Genomic DNA, 23,730 nt, shown 5'->3' with positions numbered 1-23,730 from the left:
TCCCTGATTCATTCATCCCCACATGGGGTATCATTGGAAAGCCACACTCATTGGCTACAGCCCTCCACAATAATTTTCAAGATCGGATCTAGATTGACGGAACTAGAGCCCCAAGTGTCGGGAGTGGTATTTTGCGCAATACCGTGTACTTTGCACAAGCCTCAAATACCGGCATGTAACTCGAGAACCGCTGAACGGATTTTGTCGGATTTTGTCGCTATTGACAGGCAACAAATAAGCCTTCAATTCAATCTATATATTGTATTACAAAATATGCACACCCGAGCCACTAGGGGTGTGGGAAAATCATCCTAAAAAGGGCCCACATGTGGTACGGCGCAAGGTAAGACAAGGTAACTGCTCTGTGCACTAATGAGATGCTGTACATGTTAATATTTTAACAAGGACATACTGTAGATGGAAAGCATTCTTGCAGAGTGAACTGGAAGGTGACATGACTGTGAGCCGCCACTGGGGGCAGAGTGGCTAACTGTGAATAGATTAGTGATGAGTGAGTGAGTTAATTAAAGGTGCTGTAAGTGGTATTTTTTGTAAGTAGCTCTACGTACCAACAGCCATCACTGATATAGAGTGTCTGGTCAGTAACATGGGTCTCCCAGTCCCTCCACTCTGCAGTAAACAGCCATCACTGATAAAGAGTGTCTGGTCAGTAACATGGATCTCCCAGTCCCTCCACTCTGCAGTAAACAGCCATCACTGATATATGGTGTCTGGTCAGTAACATGGGTCTCCCAGTCCCTCCACTCTGCAGTAAACACAAAATACATTTCTCACTTTAAGATGAGATAAGATATTCCTTCATTGCTCCCCTTGGGCAAATTCGGGAGAGAGAACTCCACACTGTAAAAATGCTCTGACAAAAATAAGAAATAAAAACAAATTTTAAGCAAATATGTGCTTGAAACAAGTAGAATAATATGCTAGTGCAGTAGGGAAATTTGGCTTGGCAAGCTTTCTTGATATAAGTAAAAAAAAAAAAAAATAATAATAATAATAATAATAATAATGTAACCATAAACTCTGACTCCATTGCCCTAGGCTCTGTTACCCATACTGTATGAACTTTGAACTCTGTTGCCCCTAATCAATTTATGACTATCTACTATTTATTCTTACTGTATGTATACAGTATATATATCCACATCTGTCTGTGCATACCTGCATATAATCCTTTTTAAGATAAGATAAGATATTCCTTTATTGATCCCCTTGGGGAAATTCGGTATCATAGCAGCATGGGGGGAGGGGGGAGGTACAGGTAGTAGAAGACATACAGGTACAGGTCACAGAATTATAGTACAGTGGAGAAGTACAAATGTAAATAGAGTAAAAAAGGCAGTGTAAACAATATAATTAACTCTGGACATAATCTGTAGACTATATATATATCTGTACATATCCTTTACCTAGCAAGATTGTGGGGATACAATTTAGCTGTCTGGGTCATATATATGACGAGCAGGTGCTCAGGAAGGCGTCATCGATTAGAGCGGACAGCTCTCACCCCCTAAATCCGGAGTATCAATTATTGCCTTCCGGCCAACGTTTGGAGACCCCTGCAGCTAAAAACAATAGATACAAATTCTCATTTATACCTACCTCCATGTGTGCCATCAATGGAGGAGGCAGGAGAGGGCGGCTTTGAGGTGGGTGGGGGGGGGGGGGGGGGGGGTGGTTGTGGCTGCTTGTTTGACTGTTGTCATCATCTGATCCTGTGACCATGTACTGTACATGTCTGTCTGTGTTCTTCTTGTTATGTATGTTTGCTGTGTTTTTTTGGAGCTCCTATTTATCTGCTGTAACATGAATTGCCCAGTTTGGGACATAGGCGAGAGTGGGGTAAGCAGTGCCGATTTTTACTTAAAGTGCCTTTAAAGCAAGGGGATTACAGTAATGCCCCCAACTAAAATATGTACATATAGTTTAGGATGTTGTGCATCCCTGGGGACAATCACTTTGGATCTTAAATAAACTGTTTCAGAAATATAGCTTTAGAAAAAAAAGGGGGGTTTTGTGGCACAACTTGCCCCCGGTGCGGGGTAAGTTGTGACATTAGAGAGAATACACTGGGGTAAATTGTGCCATTGATAATTTAAAGTAAAACAGATAATTTTAATCTCAAAAGCGGTAAAAGTATCCTGCAGATCTTCATCTCCTTTCCAACCTGACATATAGTCTTCCCCTGTTGCACCTCTTTCACTGCTCTCTCCAACTTCTCAAGAGGAGTTGAAACCCTGTCTGTCTTCCGTTTGTATCTGCGTGGCATGATGGATTTTGATCTAAAATTAAGAATATCACATAGTTTTAGTGATCAAATGTAAGAATACAATGTACAATAACAATAAAATACAATAAAGTAATATATATAGTTAATAATTATAAGTTGGGGCAACTTAACAAACAGAACATCTGGCACAACTTAACCCAGGCCCTTTGGCACAAATCACCCGAAGCCTACCATTTTGAAAAAAATGCATCCCCCAGCTGTTTTGAGCTAGCATCATGCTAACTGTATAGACTCATGGTGTAGCTTACTAAAGCACTACAGTGTTTCCCACAGAATTTTGTGAGACTGTGCCGGGTGAACCTACGACCCCCCCCCCCCCCCCCCCCTCCCGGTAACTTTTTTTTTAAGTTTCATGTTAAATGCATCAATCTGGTGCACTTTGAGAGCAAAGTAAAGAGGCTAGATCCATGATGAACTTTGTGCTCAAAACACAGAATCGACTAGAGCATACATTTGAGCCATCAAAGATATGAAGCAAAAGCGGTTACCTGTGTTGAACTGGTTTATTTTTTAGAAAATTTAAAAATATACTGGATTACTATTACGACTATACTATATACTATATACTATACTATATACTGCCAATACTACTGATACATCCATATTGGCAAACTTTATATAAAAAGAAATGTGGAAAAAGAAAAGATTTTTTTTTGTATTAATAAAAAAGAAATTGGTTCATTATAAAACTGTGGTGGCCTGCCACAGTCTAGGTAATTAATGGGAAACACTGCACTAAAACATGTGTGAACTGTTTTCAAAGTTGTCTATAATTGTTCAAACACAGCAATAAAAAACCTTGATCATACAAATTTTACTTTGGAGGGCAAAACAATGTTTTTTTTTTTACTTAAATGTGCTTAAATGTGTCTCCCTTCTTTGCAGGTTGAGTGAAATGGATGCCTCTTCAAAAATATGTTGTCACATGACCAACTTCTTCTATGGTTTTCTAGATAACAGGGGTGACACTACTTGCCCCTTAGGCACAAATTACCCCACTCTCCCCTACTAATAAACTTGACTTGACTTGACCTACTCGTACGAGTTGATGGTAGTATGACTTACTTATTTTTGTTGTACTGTACTTGTGCTGTATGATGACAATACATTTTAAGATGATCTGGGAACAGGATACCAGAAATAGTATTTTCTGTTTACTGCAGAGGGGAGGGGCGGCTGGGAGATCCATGTTACTGATCAAACACTCTATCAGTGATGGCTGCCAGAATGTACAGCTATTACTTAACACTTTTCTTTTTTTTTTAAACAAAATAAATACCACTTACGGTAATAGGCAATAGGTGCTTCACATCTAAAATGTAATTCACTGACAGGTACTTCATCTTAATGAAAGTCTTTGTGAAACCTGTAACAGAGAAGATAATGATTGATCTTACATCCATCAGACCGGTGCATCCGGGTACTTTGGCTAGAAAACACAGACGCAGACATCTGATGACTGAGGTCCAATTTACGCAGCCAAAATTGGATCGAGGGCAGCCTAAGAAAAAATTAATAAAAAGTAATTTCCTCTTCACTGACTCAACTTTTTTGCGCGACGGCGCCAACACCTCTATCTAAAACTTGAACTAAGGTCAAACTTTAGATCTCTCAGTCACAGAATTCTCGAAGTCAACCTCCTGTCTGTTTAATGTTCTGTCTGTCTATGGCTTGGGGGGGGGAAACATGCACTTAGAATCACCAGAAAGGCTTTTGAAATAGTGAAATGCCACGTTGGCCTCAATATTTTCAAAACAAATCATATGAAAAGGTTATGAAATGAACAAGAAGGTGATAAAAATATGTAATAAAAACGGAGCTCAACGCATACATTTGATCAGTAGAAATCCGTTTGTTTCCCCCATACCAAGATGGCGGCGGTCTCGTGACGTCAGAGTGTCTTCAAGAATTCGCTAGCTAATGCACCTGCAATGATAACGTAATAATCTGTCTCGCGAGATGCCTGGTTGCCATGCGACCAGAAGCCTAGCAAGCGTTCAACAAGCTGATGAATTGAAAATGGGGGACCCTGATGTAAACAAGACGAAAGTCTTTCTCTGGTCTGCATTTCCCTTAACAATTGTGTGTATTGAGCTGTACTGTATTGTACCCATTCTGCAATCTGTTAATACAATTTTCAATCAATCAATCAAACAATCAATCAATCAATCAATCAATGTCATTCCTAACTTGACAGTTTATACAGGTAGTACTGTGTGATGTCGGTATGTTTAAAACCGTATTTGAAACCCAACCAAATATAACGCATGCATTTACACGTTATATATTTCACTTTAGACTAGATTAGATTCAAATGTATTGTCATCATACAGCACAAGTACAGTACAACGAAAATATGTTTGGCATCCAACCAGAGTGCAACAGTAAAGTACAATAGTAATATACAATGTGCAGGTGATTAAACTGGGTATGAGAATATACATTTGTACTAGTGAGTAATAGTGATAATCATATGTATGTAGTAGTCCATTTACCATTCACCATATGTACAGAGTTGTAGTATGAATATGTACAGTGATACAGGTATAAAGACACTATGGTAGTAGGTCGTACTGGCCATCAGCGTAACTAGTAAGAGTTGTACTGTACATGTACTATTGTACATGCTATCGTACAGAGTTATATGGGTAGATTATAGTATGAGGTAGGTAGTTGTGATTATGACTAAAGTGTAGGGCAGTTGTAGACAGTGATGTAGGTAGGTATAAATTGAGTATAGGCAACAGAGTTCAAAGTTCATACAGTATGGGTAACAGAGCCTATAGGCAACGTAATCCTGGTCATAGGCAATGGAGTCAGAGTTCTCCCTGTAGAGGGAGAGCTTCTCTGTACTTCGCTGACATCTGAGTTGCGTGTGTGATGTCATTAATATTAATATGTAGGTCAAACCTTTCCATGCCAAAGCTAGATATGTAAAAGGTGAAAGACTCACACTCACACGACACAGCCATGCTGATTTGGCTAAATGACATCCAGCCGTTTTCTTTGGAAACAACTTTTAGTCAGGGAAGTGTCATGGTTTCTCCATAGAGCCCCGTTGTACTGCTTTTAGGCAGCAGCTTGCGCAGGTCCGGGGCAACTTAGTCACGTGACCCAGTTGGTATTGCTGATATATATAGGCAATAGAATGAACTCTGGTCTTTGGTCATTTGAGGGCAACCATAATGCTGATGTGGCCCTCTGTGAAAATGAGTTTGACACCCCTGCCCTATGGTAACACCACGGTCACTGGATGAATAATGAATAAAAAACGAAAAAAGGAAAAACGATCAAATAACGTATATATACGTGGTTGGCGTTCAACGATTGCCGGACAAACGCGTATATAATCGTTGTTGGCAGAGAATCAGTTAAGTCACGCACTGACTACAAAGTATTACTACTCACTTTCAAGGCCCTCCATAACCTAGCCCCTCCTTATCTCACAGAACTTCTCCAGTCCTACACTCCCCCTCGGTCACTCAGATCCTCCTCTTCCTTCCAACTTGTCACTCCCCCTTCCTGTCTGACTACCGTGGGATCCAGAGCCTTCTCCCGCTGTGCCGTTTACTGTGTGTAATTGTATTTGTTTTTAACCCTGTGCGGCGACCTTGGGTGCTCAGAAAGGCGCCTTTAAATAAAATGCATTATTATTATTATTAGAAGTCGTTCAAATGTAGCTAATTTGCATGTGCTTGAAAACAGTTAATTAAGATTTATTTCATCTTGAGTTATTATGGGATGAGTAACATCCCAGTGGCCCAGTGGTTAGGAAAGTGGGACTGCGATCAAAAGGTTGCTGGTTCAATCGCTGGACCAGCCGGGAAATCTGGACAGGAAGAAGTGAATGAATAACACTCTCATCTCTCTCTCTCTTGAGCAAGGCACTGGAACCACAACAGCTCCAGCGTTAGAAGGCTGTGGTTTTGTGTGTTTCTGCGCGGCTCCCAGGTGTGAGTGAATGTGAAGTAGGGATGCACGGCAATTATGACGTCATCCCGATAAACCCGATAACGTTATTGATAGCTCCGATAACATATAATACATTTTTTGGTTAAAAGAAATCCGGTGTGGGTGGATTTGGATGAAGGGCGCTTGTTTTTATTATAGCCTCCTCCCGTTTTGCCAGTACTGTGGTAAAACTGATAGCGTGTGGTTTAGGAACAGGGAGTTTTTCACAAATCCAGCGCTCCCTTTCTTGGCTGTGACGTAGTCACGTTACATTCGGAGACAGACAGTCGATCTGCCAATTACGTCCCACCGCTTGCACCCACCTCTTCTTCTTACCACCAATCAGAAGCTCTCGTTCGTTTATTTACCTCCGGATTGTCAGCCATTACTCTACTCGGAGCTGACGTTATCTCCCCGCCAGCCACATTGACAAGTACCAGCGCTTATACATTACTGGCAAATGTCTTGTTGCACTTGTGGCAACGAGCGTTGTCAGCATCGACTTTAGTAAAATAGACCCAGACTTTTGAACGTTTCGTTCTGTCCGCCATTATGAGAGCAGAGCTGTCTGTACTCGGCAGCGCAGCACCCGTGTGTGTGTTTGTGTGTGAGTGAGTGTGTGTGTGTGTGTGTGTGGGAGGGGAAGAGAGGAGAGAGCACAGCACAGCCCGCTCCGCGCAGGCAGAGACAGAGGCAGGAGAGATATAGACAACGGCCAACAAGATTAGTTTGCGACGTTTAAATTCCTCAAAAAAAACTCCATAATTTCTCGAGTACCGATAGCAGTACTGATGACGTCGGTTGGATGATAAATAAGTGCAAAACAGGACAGAACAGTGAGACAACAATAAGACAGTAAAGTGCAGTGGTAGGGGACATGGAAACAGTGCAGCACAGTTCAAGTCCAGAGGTCCAGCCCTAGCAGCTCGCCATAGAGGGGGGGAGGGGGGGGAGCAGGGGGACACCTGACTCATTTACCAGGCGAGTTGCTGAGGGGAAGAAGCTGAGTCTATGGCGGGACTTTAATGTCTTGGGCAGCCGTAGCCGCCTGCCGTGGGGGAGCATGATGAAGAGGCCGTGACCCGGGTGGGCGGGGTCTGCCATGATCTTCCTCGCCCTCCTCAAGGCCCTGGTGGAATGTAGGGACTCGAGGGAGGGAAGGGGGCAGCCGATCACCCTCTCCGCCGAGCGTATCACCCGCTGCAGCTTGGCCTTGTCCCTGACCGTGGCTGCAGGGAACCAGGTGATGATGGAGAGGGTGAGAATGGACTGGATGATGGCAGTGTAGAACTGGAGACAGCCTGAACTTCCTCAGCTGACGTAGGAAGAGCATCCTCTTCCGGGCCTTTTTATTGAGAGCGATGGTGTTCAGCTCCCATTTCAGGTCCCGGGAGAGTGTCATGCCGAGGAAGCGGCAGGACTCCACAGAGGCCACCGGGGTGCCTCCCAGAATGATCGGGGTGGGGGGGCTGTTTTCCACCTGAAGTCCACTACCATCTCCACTGTTTTCTGGGCGTTGAGGTCCAGGTTGTTGCAGCTGCACCAGCTCAGCAGCCTCTCGATCTCCCTCCTGTAGGCGGACTCGTCCCCCCTGGATATGAGACCCACGAGGGTGGTGTCGTCCGCAAACTTCAGGAGTTTGACCGAGGGGTGCAGAGAGACGCAGCTGTTGGTGTACAGGGAGAATAGTAGTGGGGACAGAACGCAGCCCTGTGGGGAGCCAGTGCTGATGGACTTGGGATCGGAGATGTTAATTCCCAACTTCACCCGCTGTGACCTGTTAGTCAGGAAGTCCGTGATCCACCTGCAGGTAGAGTCCGGCACCTGCAGCAGGGACATCTGATGCTCCAGGATGTGCGGGAGGATGGTGTTAAAGGCCGAGCTGAAGTCCACCAACAGAATCCTGGCGTAGGTCCCTGCAGTGTTCAGGTGTTCCAGGACATAATGCAGAGCCATGTTCACAGCAGAATAGATTCTCGGCTATTGTAACAATTCTGCCTCATGAACATGGGAAAGCTTTCCATTTTTGCACAAAATGAGTTCCCTTCTATCACTAACATTATTGGTTAAGCATTTTTGGTTGAAATAAAATTCGGCGTTTTCTTTTTACGATTAATTGCGAATATTTTCATGTTGAGCTATAGATTGTGGATGAATACGCACAGAAAGGTACACCATGCAAATGTTCATGCTTTATTCTTTTCTTTAAACGAGACGATTTAGAAATGGGCAATGGGCAAATACATTGCGTTTTCAAAATGGTGGACCGACCGGAAACAGCAATCACGTAACCACTACACCTCCCTATAGACCAGGAAGTAACCACTACACCTCCCGCGTCTATACTTTCCGTAGCCGCATTTCTGCAGGACGCTCTCTGATTGGCCACTGACTGACGGTCTTTGATTGGCCACTGACATGTTTGCCCAATCGCGTGACGAGCTGTGTCTTTGCCCATTTCCGCGTCGAACAGCCTGCAAACTACCTGGCGTTCTATCACCATGCTCTAAGACAAACTCTAACCTTAACCAACTTCGAAAGAGTGCCTAAGCTTAACCGTCGAAAGAACTTGCCGTCACGCTCTAAGACAAACTCTAACCTTAACCTACTTCGAAAGAGTGCCTAAGCCTAACCAGTGTAGAAACTGACGTCGGCCAATCAGAGAGCGTCCTGCAGAAATGCGGCTACGGAAAGTATAGACGCACACCTCCCTATAGACCAGGAAGTAACCACTACACCTCCCTATATACCAGGAAGTAACCACTACACCTACCTATAGACCAGGAAGTAACCACTACACCTCCCTATAGACCAGGAAGTAACCACTACGCCTCCCGCGTCTCTACTTTTCGTAGCTCCATTTCTGCAGACCCCTCTCTGATTGGTTGAGCCCATTTGAGCGAAGCCCCTCTCTGATTGGTTGAGCGAAGCCCCTCTCTGATTGGTTTAGCTCGTCACGCGGTAAAAGGCGGATGTAATGTTATCATATCAAGAAGATAAAAAGAAATGTACTACCAGATTTGCGTATAACGTTATTTCGTGTGACTTCGCGGTTTATTCATAACGTTATGCACATTTCACAACACAGCCAGCTGTCAGAAACTGTACATTGTAACGTTATATAACATTATATTATTATAACACGTTATGTTATTTCGCGGTTTATTCACATAACGTTATTTCACGTGACAAGTTCAACACAGCCCAGCTGTCAGAAACTGTTTAGATCACTGTTTAGTGTTTACACTCCCCACTTACTGTAACTGTACCATGACGCACTCCCCACTTACTGTAACTGTACCATGTTCTACATATAACCTCATCTCATGCACCTTGTTGTGTATCCTGTTTATTTTTCCTCATTATTATATTCAGAGTTAATTATATTGTTTACACTGTCTTTCTTCTATTATAACCCTGCCCATTTGATGTTCCCAAATCATATTCAGAAAGTATCACAGAGACTTCTATTGACCAAGGAATTAGTTAATAAGACACAACATTTCCGTAGCAATCCGAGGTGACATTGACCACCAGACTCTTACTCTTAAGGCATTAACTGGGTTAATTAATATAAATGTTATATTGTAACTGTCTAGTTACACATTGGTTCCGAAACATGTATGTTCCAGGCTGCAATTAAAACTTTGAATCTGAGAGAGCTCTGTTCAGCGAAGCCGGCGATGCGAGCGATTATTATTGGTTTTTAATGACAAACCAATTACATAATCCAACATATGTGTAAAGGCACACACAACATATTCCAGTTAACGGTATATTTTTTTAATGATTCGTTATGGCGTAATCAATACTTCCATGCGTATAAATTGCGTCCGCGACCTCCATGTTTTAGGGTATTCATCAGAAAACTCGGATCCGGGATTCGGCTCCCATCCGTCGGCCAAGAACTGTGGGTTTTCAGCCTCTCTCTCTGGAGCTTAACGGAGTTTCGAAGCTAGAGGAGCTTGTCGCGGCTCATGCGCATGCGCGCACTCGGCCAATCAGAGAGGGGTCTGCATAAATGGGCTCAACCAATCAGAGAGGGGTCTGCAGAAATGGGCTCAACCAATCAGAGAGGGGTCTGCAGAAATGGAGCTACGAAAAGTAGAGACGCACACCTCCCTATAGACCAGGAAGTAACCACTACACCTCCCTATAGACCAGGAAGTAACACTACACCTCCCTATATGTATATGTTCTACCAAGAATGTGTTAAAACACTGTTGCTCCCAGTGGTGGAAGACATAGTTCCTTTACTTAAAAGAACACGCCAACATTTTGGGAAATTAGCTTATTAAGAAGATAAGATACCAGTTTCCTCCCTGTGCGTTCAGCAGAAAGCTATCTGGCTGCACATTACTGTAGCATAGCTTAGCACAATGAATGGGAGCGGACAGTGACGGGTAGCCTAGGCACTGTCCAACTAAGGCTACGTTTAGACGAGCGTTTTGTGATGGAAGTCTGAACAGAAACCGCAAAAGTCGTCTTAAGATAAGATAAGATATTCCTTTATTGATCCCCTTGGGGAAATTCAGGCATCATAGCAGCATGGGGGGGAGGGGTACAGGTAGTAAAACAACACAGTATACAGGTAGTAAAAAAACAACACAGGCAGTGTAAACAATTTGATCAATATGGTCAATATAATTTACTATCTGACTAGCTTGCGGATTCACTTTTAATTTTGCGTTTAGATGAGCGTTTTGGGGTGGAATTCTCCGTGCAGACGACGCTGTAACAACTCGAGACAACGGAGCCCCGCTGTCACACGATTGGCGCATATGTCACATGACGTGCTGTGAAGACCCGCCCTACTCTGCCTCTGATTCGCAGAGTGTGGGTGGGGATTGAATGTGATTGGACCAAAGCAGAGTCACTCACAGACAGTGGGTCCAGTCATAATAGTTGTGATAGCCGCGGGACAGATTCTTGTGTATTTAAAAGTACTGCCAATGTAGCCTTCAGGTGATCGCCATGGATAGAATCAGACATGCTTTGTTTACGCTTCTAGGCTACTGGCGCATGCCTGTGATGTAAGCAGTAGGCGCGACGAGAGCCTTGACGACCCTTTCGTCATCGTTTTATGCGGTTTGACAGTTTAGACGAGAGCGCAAAGGTTTACCGTTTCTAGGAATTCCACCCTGGAAGGTGGTCTCACTTTTTTATGGTTTCACCCCGTAAAAACGCCGTTTCCGTATAAACGAAAGGCACATCTGAAAAAATATTTTTGCGGATTCACCTGCTAGCGTTTCCGTCTAAACGGGGCCTAACACCTCTCCCAAAGGCTATACCCGTCACTGTCCGCTTCCATTCATTGTGCTAAGCTAAGCTAACGTGCAGCCAGATAGCTTTCTACTGAACGCACAGGGAGGAAACTGGTATCTATCTTCTTGTCTCTTTCTGGAGAAGACCATAGGTACAGTAACCACTCCCCAACATTCTATGCAAGGCAAAGATACACAGCACATTCAAACCTACAACATTGAAAGGATCTGCTTTTATTTTTCAAATGTAATACATCTGTTGTATCAAGACACATCAAATGCCAAAACAAATGCGTACCTTTGACTCGGAATTGTCTGTTTTATTGAAATATTCAGAACAATAGTTTGTTTATACTTCAGAAGTATGCTATTTAGACTATAGGTCCCCACAATGAATGGAAGTGAATGAGGAGCCTGACACCTGCTTGTAGATGACCTTAGATAGAGGTTGATCTTTTTTTGACAAGTTCTACTAAAGTGAAATATCCCTTTAAGTATCAAAGGTAAAAGTACACATGTTTGTGTATTTCATTGCTTGGGAGCATTCAATTCTCAATCCATTGACCTTTAAAGGTTATGTTAAAGTGGTATGCAGTCCAGTTATGCTGCTGCTCTGATTACGTCCTCTCATACAATTGCAAAGTAAAACTGATGGGTTCAGATAAATATGAGTGAAAAGTACAATATTTCCTTTGAAACATAGTGGAGTAAAAGTACAACGTTATCTAAGATTTAGATATTCAAGTAAAGTACAAGTACAAACTTGAGTACATCTACTTTTGGTTGCTCCAGTGTAGGGCTGGACGCTGAAAACATAAGCAATTGCAGTATTTCTCCTTAGCATGCCTTATGTAGGCTAGTCCCTCAGCAAATGTGGTTATTGCCTATTTCAAGAACAGTCAAGCAAACCAGCCAAGCCTATCTGATATATCAGGCTAGAATGAATAACAAATGCAATATTCTTATATTATATATATATATATATATATATAAGTAGTAGATAGATAAATAGGTCATACATGTAGGTATGCATTTGGTTATGTGGGTGGGTAGGTTTGTAGGCAGGTGGGTGGGTTGTTATATATTATTATGTACGCAGTATACAGTATATGCATGTATGTACTGTGTATGTTTGTATTAACACGTATCTTTTGAATGTATTCTGGTATTTTATAATATGTATATTTTTGTATGTTTGGTTTTATAAAACAGGGGAAGTTCTCGATAAGCCTCTAGGCTTCTAACTTCTCCTTCACAATGGTTATAACTTATTATTATGTATTGTTTTTACTTTTGTTTAACTGTGTTAATAAATAAAAAAAAATAAAATAAAAAAAAATACAAATGCAATATTCAAATATGGAAAGCTTCTGGTAATTTCATACATACATGTTTCCGTTTACATTTGGCTTGCAACGACCAGAGCCGTAGGGCTCTGGCAACGACGAACGAACGAATGGCCCAACAACGATACAGTTTAATAAAGTTATTGTAAAAAAAAAAAAAATGACCTTCCATTGTCGTCACGCATCCGGGTGCCTATATACGTCACTACACGCATGCGCACTCGTTCACTGTGGTTCGACCTCTGCGCAGTCGGTGAGTGTGTAATGGCAGTTTGAATGAAACAGCCTTCCCTTCTTTACTAATCCTTATTCATCCTCATTCTAAACTGCATCTCGCACCGCACAAGTAAGGCTCGCATGCAGGACGGATGCCAATGTGCCATTAGGGTGTCTTCATTTCACGCGTGGAGCATTTTTTATATCCATTTGACCTTACTTCTGTGTTTGGTATATTCCTTCCTTCCTACAGAGAGAGAGAGACCCGGAGCTTCAATCACATTAAGACCAGAACCGGTTAAAAACTACCACCACAATTAGAAGATGTACGCCTGTGCAAAGTTCGTTTCCACGCCGGCTCTGGTGAGTTTTTATTTTAAATATCTTGACTTGTTATTTTTGCATTTGATAACTCCATATCTATATGTTGGGCCTCTGCTTGAACTTGAGAGGGTATCTGCAGACTAGGCCAGCTAGCTAGCTAGTGGCTAACTTAGCTAACCTGCTAATATAATAACAGAATGGCAGAAATGCATATCCTGTACGTTTGGCATTATTGTACAATTCAGAATTGGCACACATGACTCATAGCTTATTATATATCTGCAATAAAACCAATGCTTTGGTGCAACGTTAGCTCAGCTGTCATCTTTAGCTAACAAGTCAACTGACTAGCATTAGCTAAGGTCAACCCTGTTAGCTAGCTACTAATGCAAAGTTCACCTGTTTACATGCATATTAACTTGAAACACTTTCTATTAAACGTGTTTTGTTAGTCATCGTAAGTCTCTCTCACAAGGTTCATTATTACGAGAGCCCTCTTCTCCACCAAGGTCATGTTTCTGTTCTAGTACTAGCAGTGTAAATGGATCATGTTGTGTTACAAGGGGACTAGGTGCAAAGCTCTGCGTGGCTTAGCCTCTGCTGTCAAGTTCACGATACAATAGTAACTTTCTAAGTTGTTGTTTTTCGCTATTTTGAAGTGTCTTGAGTTACTATGGCTTTGACAGCACACACGGTCATGGGTGGATTGTGACTGAGTGTGACAGGTGGGTGGAAGGGTTGGCTCATGTTAACATTTCAATGACTGTGACTTTCAAGGTGTCTCCCACCTCTACTAACAGGGCTGCAGCAATGTAAACGACAACGGTTGAATGCTTTATCATCCTTTTGTCTCCATAGCTAATATGAGTCTTTTTTATAGGAGTAAAAATAATGGTATTTGGTCTCACTTTGCGTTTTCCCTCGGCTGCAGGTCCGTGCTGGCTCCCGGGCTCTCCTCAGACCCCTCTCCGCCTCCGTGCTGTCCAGGCCCGAGGCGACAGAGGTGAGAAGAACTTGTACTTAGGAAGTCGGAAACGCTCACGTTTTCTAAGTGCAATAAATGATGTTACAGGAATTTGTCTTTGCAACATTGGTGCAGTGTCCTACCAACAGCTGAGTTCCGTAGTACATAACATGCAAGGACAACTGGGCCTCTTAAGTGTAGGTCAAGTGACAAATGTGAGAGACTTGACTTAACGTCCCAAGATATTTTGCTTATCTTATATGAGCAAGGCTTATCCAACCAATGTCGAAAGCTGTGTAAACTTCTGCATGTTGGTCGCTGGCTGAAAAATTCAACATGTTCTTGAGTGGATCGGTGCTACAAAATTATTCCTTCAGGACTATGGTGCTTGTCAATAGGTGCTCGTCAATAGTCTCTGCACATTACCTGATTAGACTCAAGGTTTTGATATGGATTTCAATTAGGCTTTAGTGGTGCTTGTTTCTTTGGGCCAGCCCCTGCTGTTCTTAAAAGATGTCATTTTGCACTTTACTGTTAATTTGCACTTGGAAGTTTTTTTTATTTTTATTTTAATCTTCTCTTTCTCCTATTTTCTCTGATTTTCTCCCCGTCCCAATTGAGTCATTGTGCCAATTCCCCCCCTCCCCTACCTGGTTGTTGCACGCATGTTCTCCTACGAGTCGGTACAAGGGTGTCCTGATGTCGAACGCACGCTTCCTCCGAGACGTGCGCCGTCAAGTCGGTGACGCTTTTTTCACTTGGCAGCGAGGACTCATTGGTCGAGTAACGCGTGGGAGGGCACGCTATCTCCACCAAGTCCTCCCCCCGCTTAGCAAGCGCCGAGACCTGACCTGGCGTCGCTGTCCACAACGCCAGATTCCCACCCACCAGCTTTCCCACCCCTAATACTGCCAATTGTATTAGTATGAACGGCCAGCCAAGCTGGTGTCAACGCCGAGAGCTGGGCTCGAACCAGGGTTAGAAAAAGACAGACCAGTGGGAGGCATGGTCTAACAACGTTCGAGACAGGGGAGGGTAGAATTGGATAATACAAAATTGGGATGGGAGAAAAATAGAAAATGGGGAGAAAAAGTAGATGCAAAAAAAATTATAAAAAAATCAAAAAAAAAAATGTATTAACAAACTATTTATTACATGCATATTATACTGTTATACTGTGCGTGTTTTTTTTTTTTTTTACATATTTGTTCACATGTATGTGTAAGATTATAACGGTTTGTTGGTTTCCTTAAACATATACGTGAATGAACAAAAATAAATAAGTAAAAAAATCAAAATCAAATTAAATCTAATTTTTTTTTTTTTTTAATAATTTTTTCCCCTTTTCGAGTAATACATGATCAATCGAGTATAGATCACTCGAGTATAGCATGCGATCAATCTTATCTGGATTTCTTTAAAATGCCCATCCCTAGTGCATCATCATCATTAGGTGGCTTCTTCGTTCCGAAGGTTGCCTATCACTCTCCAACCCATTCTGTCCCCACTTCTTCTCTCCAACTCCGTGACTCCGCCTCTCACTCCACTCCAATCACAGACATCGTCTACCCAGCCTCTTCTTGGTCTTCCACTTCCTCTCTTTCCATCCACCTTCCCCATCACCACCTTCTTGAACATCTCCCCGCTGGATCCTCTCAGAACATGCCCGCACAACTCCATCTTTCTCTTTTTCAACCTCTCCAGCAGCTGTCCTCCTTGCATATCCGCTCTTCTCAGTACCTCCTCATTCTTGATCTTATCCTTCCATGTTATCTTCAGCATCTTCCTCAGTGTCCACATTTCAAAAGAGTCTATCATCCTCTTTGCCTCTTCATTCAGCGTCCATGCTTCTGCTCCGTATGAAAAGACTGACATAACATACGTTTCCAAAATCCTGGTCTTCGTTTTCCAACTTATGTTTCTTCTCAATAATTCTTTATGGTTCCAGAATGCGCCCTTTGCAATTCCGGTTCTTCTCTTAATGTCCATGTTAGCTCTTCCACCTTCACTGATTCAGCTTCCAAGGTACATGTACTCCTTCACTTGTTCAAGTTTTTCTCCATCCACCTGTATTTTACAAACAGTTCCTGGTGTTTTTTCAATGATCATTACTTTAGTTTTCTTTGTGTTTAGTGACATTCCATAGTTTTTGCATTCGACATTCAGCTTATTCATCATGTCCTGTAGATCTTCTTGACAGTTACAGACTATAGCAGTGTCATCCGCGTATCTTATATTGGTGATGTTCTCTTCGCCAAGTTTTACTCCTTTCCCTCCTCTCAGACCTTTTTTCATCAGTGATTCACTGTACATATTAAAGAGTACAGGGGACAAGATGCATCCTTGTCTTACGCCCTTCTCCACCGGGAAGTCTCTTGATTTCTCCTTTCCTATTCTAACATTAGCCTTCTGCCTCCAGTATAAGTTGGCAATTATTCTTCGGTCAGAAACTGGTATTTTGAATTCTTCCATACTAAGGGCTAAACATCTGTGCAAAGTGTCGGGGGGGCTTTTCTTGCCCCCCTTAACTGATTTTCGAGGGCATTTGGTCAATTTTCAAGGGCATTTTGCCCCAAGCCCCCCTTAATTTCGAACCCTGGCTCGAACCCAGCGTCTCCTGCGTTGGTGACGAGCGCAATCTCCGCTACGCCATCTGACCGCCCCTGCACTTGGAAGTTTGAAGATGGCAAACCTCTTTTCATTGTGCTGTGTAATGACGATACATTTGAATCTAATCTAAAAGATCAGTCTTTCTTGAGACTTTAAGATGCAATTCAAATTAAACTATTCAAGTTTTTCATTTTTTTCCAAATGTGACTCAAGAGAATACAATAATCACGGGGACGTAAACTCTTAAAGAATCAACCTTGGGGCGGCTAGGTGGTGTAGTGGGCAAGGCACTCGCCATCAACGCTGGAGACGCTGGGTTCGAATCCAGCGCTCTGCATTGCTATCAGCTTGGCTGGTCGTTCACACTAACACAATTGGCAGTGTTAGGGGTGGGAAAGCTGATGGGTGGGTCCTGGGCGTTGTGGACAGCGACCCCTACAGTTCGGTCGGGGCGCCTGCACAGCGAGGGTAGGATCTGGAGGGAGGTAGTGTGACCTTCCACACGTTACACTCCCGGTGAGAATCTGCGCTGGCTGCACATGCGTCTGAGGAAAGCATGCGACAGTCTCCGGCCTCCCCGACCAACAGTAGGGGGAGTGCGCAACAACCAGGAAGGGGGTTGGGAATTGGCATAACGACTAACAGTGGGATGGGAGAAAAATCGGAAAAAGGAGGGGAAAAAAAATCAACCTCAACCTTAGTTTCATGCTCTTTAGTGACGTCTTCTAAATGTTGTTGTTTCAGAATCAACCTCAGCCTTCAGTTCATGCTGTTTATTGACGTGTTCTAAATGTTGTTTCAGAGCTCTGTAGCCCTTATTGACGTGTTCTAAATGTTGTTTCAGAGCTCTGTAGCCCTTATTGACGTGTTCTAAATGTTGGTTCAGAGCTCTGTAGCCCTTATTGACGTGTTCTAAATGTTGTTTCAGAGCTCTGTAGCCCTTATTGACGTGTTCTAAATGTTGTTTCAGAGCTCTGTCGCCCTTATTGACGTGTTCTAAATGTTGTAGAGCTCTGTAGCCCTTATTGACGTGTTCTAAATGTTTCAGAGCTCTGTAGCCCTTGTTGACGTGTTCTAAATGTTGCTTCAGAGCTCTAGCCCTTATTGACGTGTTCTAAATGTTGTAGAGCTCTGTATCCCTTATTGACGTGTTCTAAATGTTGCTTCAGAGCTCTGTATCCCTTATTGACGTGTTCTAAATGTTGTTTCAGAGCTCTGTAGCCCTTATTGACATGTTCTAAATGTTTCAGAGCTCTGTCGCCCTTATTGACGTGTTCTAAATGTTGTTTCAGAGCTCTGTCGCCCTTATTGACGTGTTCTAAATGTTGTTTCAGAGCTCTGTCGCCCTTATTGACGTGTTCTAAATGTTTCAGAGCTCTGTAGCCCTTGTTGACGTGTTCTAAATGTTGCTTCAGAGCTCTAGCCCTTATTGACGTGTTCTAAATGTTGTAGAGCTCTGTATCCCTTATTGACGTGTTCTAAATGTTGCTTCAGAGCTCTGTATCCCTTATTGACGTGTTCTAAATGTTGTTTCAGAGCTCTGTAGCCCTTATTGACATGTTCTAAATGTTTCAGAGCTCTGTCGCCCTTATTGACGTGTTCTAAATGTTGTTTCAGAGCTCTGTCGCCCTTATTGACGTGTTCTAAATGTTGTTTCAGAACTCTGTCGCCCTTATTGACGTGTTCTAAATGTTGTTTCAGAGCTCTGTCGCCCTTATTGACGTGTTCTAAATGTTGTTTCAGAGCTCTGTAGCGCTTATTTACGTGTTCTAAATGTAGTAGAGCTCTGTAGCCCTTATTGACATGTTCTAAATGTTTCAGAGCTCTGTAGCCCTTATTGACGTGTTCTAAATGTAGTAGAGCTCTGTAGCCCTTATTGACATGTTCTAAATGTTTCAGAGCTCTGTAGCCCTTGTTGACGTGTTCTAAATGTTGCTTCAGAGCTCTAGCCCTTATTGACGTGTTCTAAATGTTGTAGAGCTCTGTATCCCTTATTGACGTGTTCTAAATGTTGCTTCAGAGCTCTGTAGCCCTTATTGACGTGTTCTAAATGTTGTTTCAGAGCTCTGTAGCCCTTATTGACATGTTCTAAATGTTTCAGAGCTCTGTCGCCCTTATTGACGTGTTCTAAATGTTGTTTCAGAGCTCTGTCGCCCTTATTGACGTGTTCTAAATGTTGTTTCAGAGCTCTGTCGCCCTTATTGACGTGTTCTAAATGTAGTAGAACTCTGTAGCCCTTATTGACATGTTCTAAATGTTTCAGAGCTCTGTAGCCCTTATTGACATGTTCTAAATGTTTCAGAGCTCTGTAGCCCTTGTTGACGTGTTCTAAATGTTTCTTCAGAGCTCTGTAGCCCTTATTGACGTGTTCTAAATGTTGTAGAGCTCTGTAGCCCTTATTGACGTGTTCTAAATGTTGCTTCAGAGCTCTGTAGCCCTTATTGATGTGTTCTAAATGTTGCTTCAGAGCTCTGTAGCCCTTATTGACGTGTTCTAAATGTTGTAGAGCTCTGTAGCCCTTATTGACGTGTTCTAAATGTTGTTTCAGAGCTCTGTAGCCCTTATTGACATGTTCTAAATGTTTCAGAGCTCTGTAGCCCTTATTGACGTGTTCTAAATGTTGTAGAGCTCTGTAACCCTTATTGACGTGTTCTAAATGTTTCAGAGCTCTGTAGCCCTTATTGATGTGTTCTAAATGTTGTGTCAGCTCTGTAGCCCTTATTGACGTATTCTAAATGTTGCTTCAGAGCTCTGTAGCCCATATTGACATGCTCTAAATGTTGCTTCAGAGCTCGTGTTCTAAATGTTGTTTCAGAGCTCTGTATTCTAAATGTTGTTTCAGAGCTCTGTAGCCCTTATTGACGTGTTCTAAATGTTGTTTCAGAGCTCTGTAGCCCTTATTGACGTGTTCTAAATGTTGCTTCAGAGCTCTGTAGCCCTTATTGACGTGTTCTAAATGTTGTTTCAGAGCTCTGTCGCCCTGCTCCCCCAGAGCCCCTTCTCCCAGGTGGCACTGAGGGGGTTCCAGACCAGCGCCGTCAGCCGGGACATCGACACCGCCGCCAAGTTCATTGGTGCCGGGGCCGCCACAGTGGGAGTGGCCGGGTCTGGTGCTGGAATCGGAACGGTGTTCGGCAGCCTAATCATCGGCTACGCCAGGTCGGTGTCGGTGTCTCCGTCACAAGTCGTTTAGATTAGGGATGCCCCGATCACGTTTTTTGCCACCGATACCGATCGTCGTGAGCCATATCGACCGATACCGATCCGATACCAATCGTTTTTAATTTCATTTAATAATTTAATAATTTTTTATTTTGTTTTTATATAAAATATATATATTATATAATTAGACTTGTACTTGTATTATCTGCGAGACATCGCCACCACGCAACAAGCTTTACTGTCTGTGTACTCTAGTAGCCTCCAGCTACGGCCAGGATTCTCCGGAGCTGCAGCTGGACCCTATACTCGAGTAGCCTCGAGCTACGGCCAGGATTCTCCTGCGCTGCAGCTGGACCCTATTGGTATAACGTTACTGTGCTCAGCAAGCCCTCAGCTCGAATACGCGTCGAATCAGTGTTATAAGACATTGATATCAGGAGCTATCTGTAGCTACTGCTAGCCGGATATATAACGTTAATACAGCGCCTCAGTGAACTATTTAGTTCAATGGGACATTTAGTTTTGAACAGTGAACTAACTTGCGCTAACGTGAGCTAACAGAGGTATCATACACGTCTCTACTAGACTATTGCTGGAGCATTTGTTGATATCAGGAGCTATCAGTAGTAACGGTAGCGAACGTTAGCTCAGGGAGACGCCCTCCTCCCGTCCCACTAGACTAGACCCGTGTTTACATGCGTGCGGGAGGGGCTGGAGTGAGGAGCAGACGCCACACCACCCGGTGTCTGAGACAGAACTCAGCGAGTGAGATCGGTGTTGACGATCGGCGAAAATAAAGCATTATCACCGATCACCGATCGCATATTTATACTGATTATCGGCCGATAACGATCGGTGGCCGATCGATCGGGGCATCCCTAGTTTAGATCAGTTGTGTTACTTTTATTTTTATTTTGATGAGAGTACGACACGCGCTTTTCTCTTTTGCCTTTTTTATATTTTCAGCCATTTTTGTTTTTTTTGTTGTCCTTTGCATCCGTGGACAAGTTTTATGAAGTCTCATTGAGATCTCTTTCAGTGTCATGCTATTTAAGATAAGATATTCCTTTATTGATCTCCTTGGGGTAATTCGGGCTTCATAGCAGCACAGGTATGGGCAGGGTAATGGTAGAAAGACATAAATATAGCAAATATTAGATCTGAATAAAAATTTGAAAACAATATTTACTAGCAAAGTCTTAACACATTGACTGCCAGCTATTAGCCTCATCCTGTAAACGATGGGAATCGCTCACCTTGTTTGCAGGGCTATAACTATATATATATATTATAGCTATGGATGCAACTATGGCCCATTTGACATCGAGTATCTATCGTTCAAGATGTGAAAAAGGAATATTTTTTTCCATCCATACATTCCCGTAGGGCTGGGCGATATGGCCTAAAAATTAAATCTCAGTTTATCAGATTTCAGATTTTAATCGATTTTTCTCTTAAACTAGAAACGCCTAGGAAATAATTCAAATAACCTTTGTTTTTATTTAACACAAAAAAATTATCAAACCAAGATGAATGTCAAGATGAATGTCCCTATTGGGATTGAAGTGCAAACCTAACTTTCACCAATCTTCACTTAAAACAAATTAAACATGCCTCTTGATCATCAAACAATCAATTGCCCTATTGGGATTAATAAAGTGCAAATCTAACTTTCACCAAACATCACTTTTTGTAAAATCGTCCTAGATCATTAATTCGGAAAAGCGATTAATCGCCCAGCCCTACATTCCCGTTTTATACCGTGGTGAATATAAGTGTGGTTTAGGGTAATTCCTGGGAGGCGGCTTGTAATAGGCATATTATACTAAACTATACTATATTATACTTAATCCATTGGCATTTCGCACCTATACACGCTACAATAAAAAATTCAAATGCATATGATCGGTATATTATGTTCCATCATGCATGCATGGAGGGGGGGGGGGGGGTGGGGGGGGGCGCCCGCCCGTCGTTTCTGATGAATTGATTGTCAATAACGGCATTCGTTAGTACAACAGCATACTATGAAAACAAGGCACAACCAAGCTGAAATTTACGTTAATTAAATTGCTCTTACCTGTGGCTGATGAGATTCCAAAAAGAATATTCCAATTATTTGATTGCCATCTGCTAGATCGTATGTTCATTTGGGTCATGACATAACACCCACCACAGCATAATGAATCGGGCGTCCTGAAAACTATTCAATGCGATCGGGTGAAGCTCTTTGATCCACGTTACTAGAAATGTCTGCGCGGAGGAATTTCAATGAGAGGTGGCAGTATTGGACCTTTGGTCTCGGACTCATTCCCTATGGTACCACAGCCTTCCTGGATGATTTATGAATGGAAATAGCGAATATAAGAAATAATGATCAAATAACGAGTTGGGCATCGTTTGGATTTGAACGATTCCGTTTCCGATTCTCTATTTCGATTCCTGTTCTTTTCCGATTCCTTGAGGTGCAGGTCAAAACGGGTCACAGCTTATTTTGCAGGAGATTTAATTTTTCTTTTTTTTTTTTTTTTTTTTTTTATCGTAATTTTTTTTCATGCTATTCACATTGTCAGTTGACTTGATACAGTTTTAATTTGGTTGCTGTACTGTAACTAGGGTATCAATTAACTAAGTATTTTTTTTTCTTTTTTTTTTCTGAAAAAAAAAATTAACGTTACTTCCGGTTCCAGAACCGGAATTTAGGAACCGGTTCTCGGTGCCCAACCCTAGCGGGGAATGGATTAATGTCGAGCAATAGCATAAATGTTTTTGTGTTTCCTGTAGGAACCCATCCCTGAAGCAGCAGCTCTTCTCTTACGCCATCCTGGGATTCGCCCTGTCTGAAGCCATGGGTCTCTTCTGTTTGATGGTCGCTTTCCTCATCCTGTTCGCCATGTAAAACTCCACTGTTGTAGACAAAAACACTTTAAATAATTACAGATGTGACTACATATTTTATTGTGGCTACCAAAATTGTTCCCTGTTGGGTGTCATGGAAATGTACATTTTCAAGTTTCGTCAGGCGCTAAATAAGCAAAACCATGTATTGTAAAAAAATATGTAAGAAATTACACATTAAAATGCATGTATTTGACTATTTATCAAATGGCAGTTCATTTGTTATGTGTGAAATATCATGTGACCACGGCTGCGGTCAGTCCGCTTTCCTGGATGTAATCTACTCTACAAAGCAGCTGTTTATAGACCTACTGTATCCAGTCTGATGCATTTTCGTTTTCTTAACGAGTCTCATGCAAGCTTTTTAGAAGGGTCCACATTGATGCATTCACTGGTTCAACTGCAGGTTAAGGGGCAGTACTGTAAGTCATCGGCAAGCAAAGCGCTTGCTTTTGTAAATTGCATTAAATAAACCTAGAGAACAATTTCGTGCTAAGTAGTTGTTTGTAGTCGATTCTGGATGTGTTTTGAGTGAATGGGATCGGGTTATGTGCGCAACTACAAGAGATTACAACTTGAGGGAGATGTCACTTCTGTCGCTGGAATATTTTTGAAATCTGGATTGCATGACCGTAATGTAAAGGGTTATTAAATTCCATGGCAAGGTGTGTTTTTTTTTTTTCGATA

General features: G+C 42.4%; 1 protein-coding gene across 2 annotated transcripts; it reads left to right on the top strand.

The window, feature by feature from the left end:
* Window positions 1–13,081: 13,081 nt before the first annotated feature.
* atp5mc3a (ATP synthase membrane subunit c locus 3a) lies at window positions 13,082–23,528 on the top strand. 2 transcript variants are annotated; one of them, XM_084315406.1, is made up of 5 exons: window positions 13,082–13,122; window positions 13,339–13,448; window positions 14,341–14,412; window positions 19,952–20,142; window positions 22,930–23,528. In XM_084315406.1, the coding sequence occupies exons 2-5, from the start codon at window positions 13,410–13,412 to the stop codon at window positions 23,042–23,044; spliced, it is 417 nt and encodes a 138-aa protein (XP_084171532.1). In that variant the 5' UTR covers window positions 13,082–13,122; window positions 13,339–13,409; the 3' UTR covers window positions 23,045–23,528. The 2 variants fall into 2 exon arrangements, with proteins under 2 accessions (XP_084171532.1, XP_084171531.1); XM_084315405.1 differs by having other exon boundaries at window positions 13,099–13,215.
* Window positions 23,529–23,730: the final 202 nt, after the last annotated feature.

Source organism: Notolepis coatsorum (genome assembly GCF_963971535.1).
Source record: "Notolepis coatsorum genome assembly, chromosome: 5".
NCBI classification, from domain to species: domain Eukaryota; kingdom Metazoa; phylum Chordata; class Actinopteri; order Aulopiformes; family Paralepididae; genus Notolepis; species Notolepis coatsorum.
The sequence above is the reverse complement of the archived record's forward strand: the minus strand, read 5'-3'. Positions and strand labels throughout refer to the sequence as shown.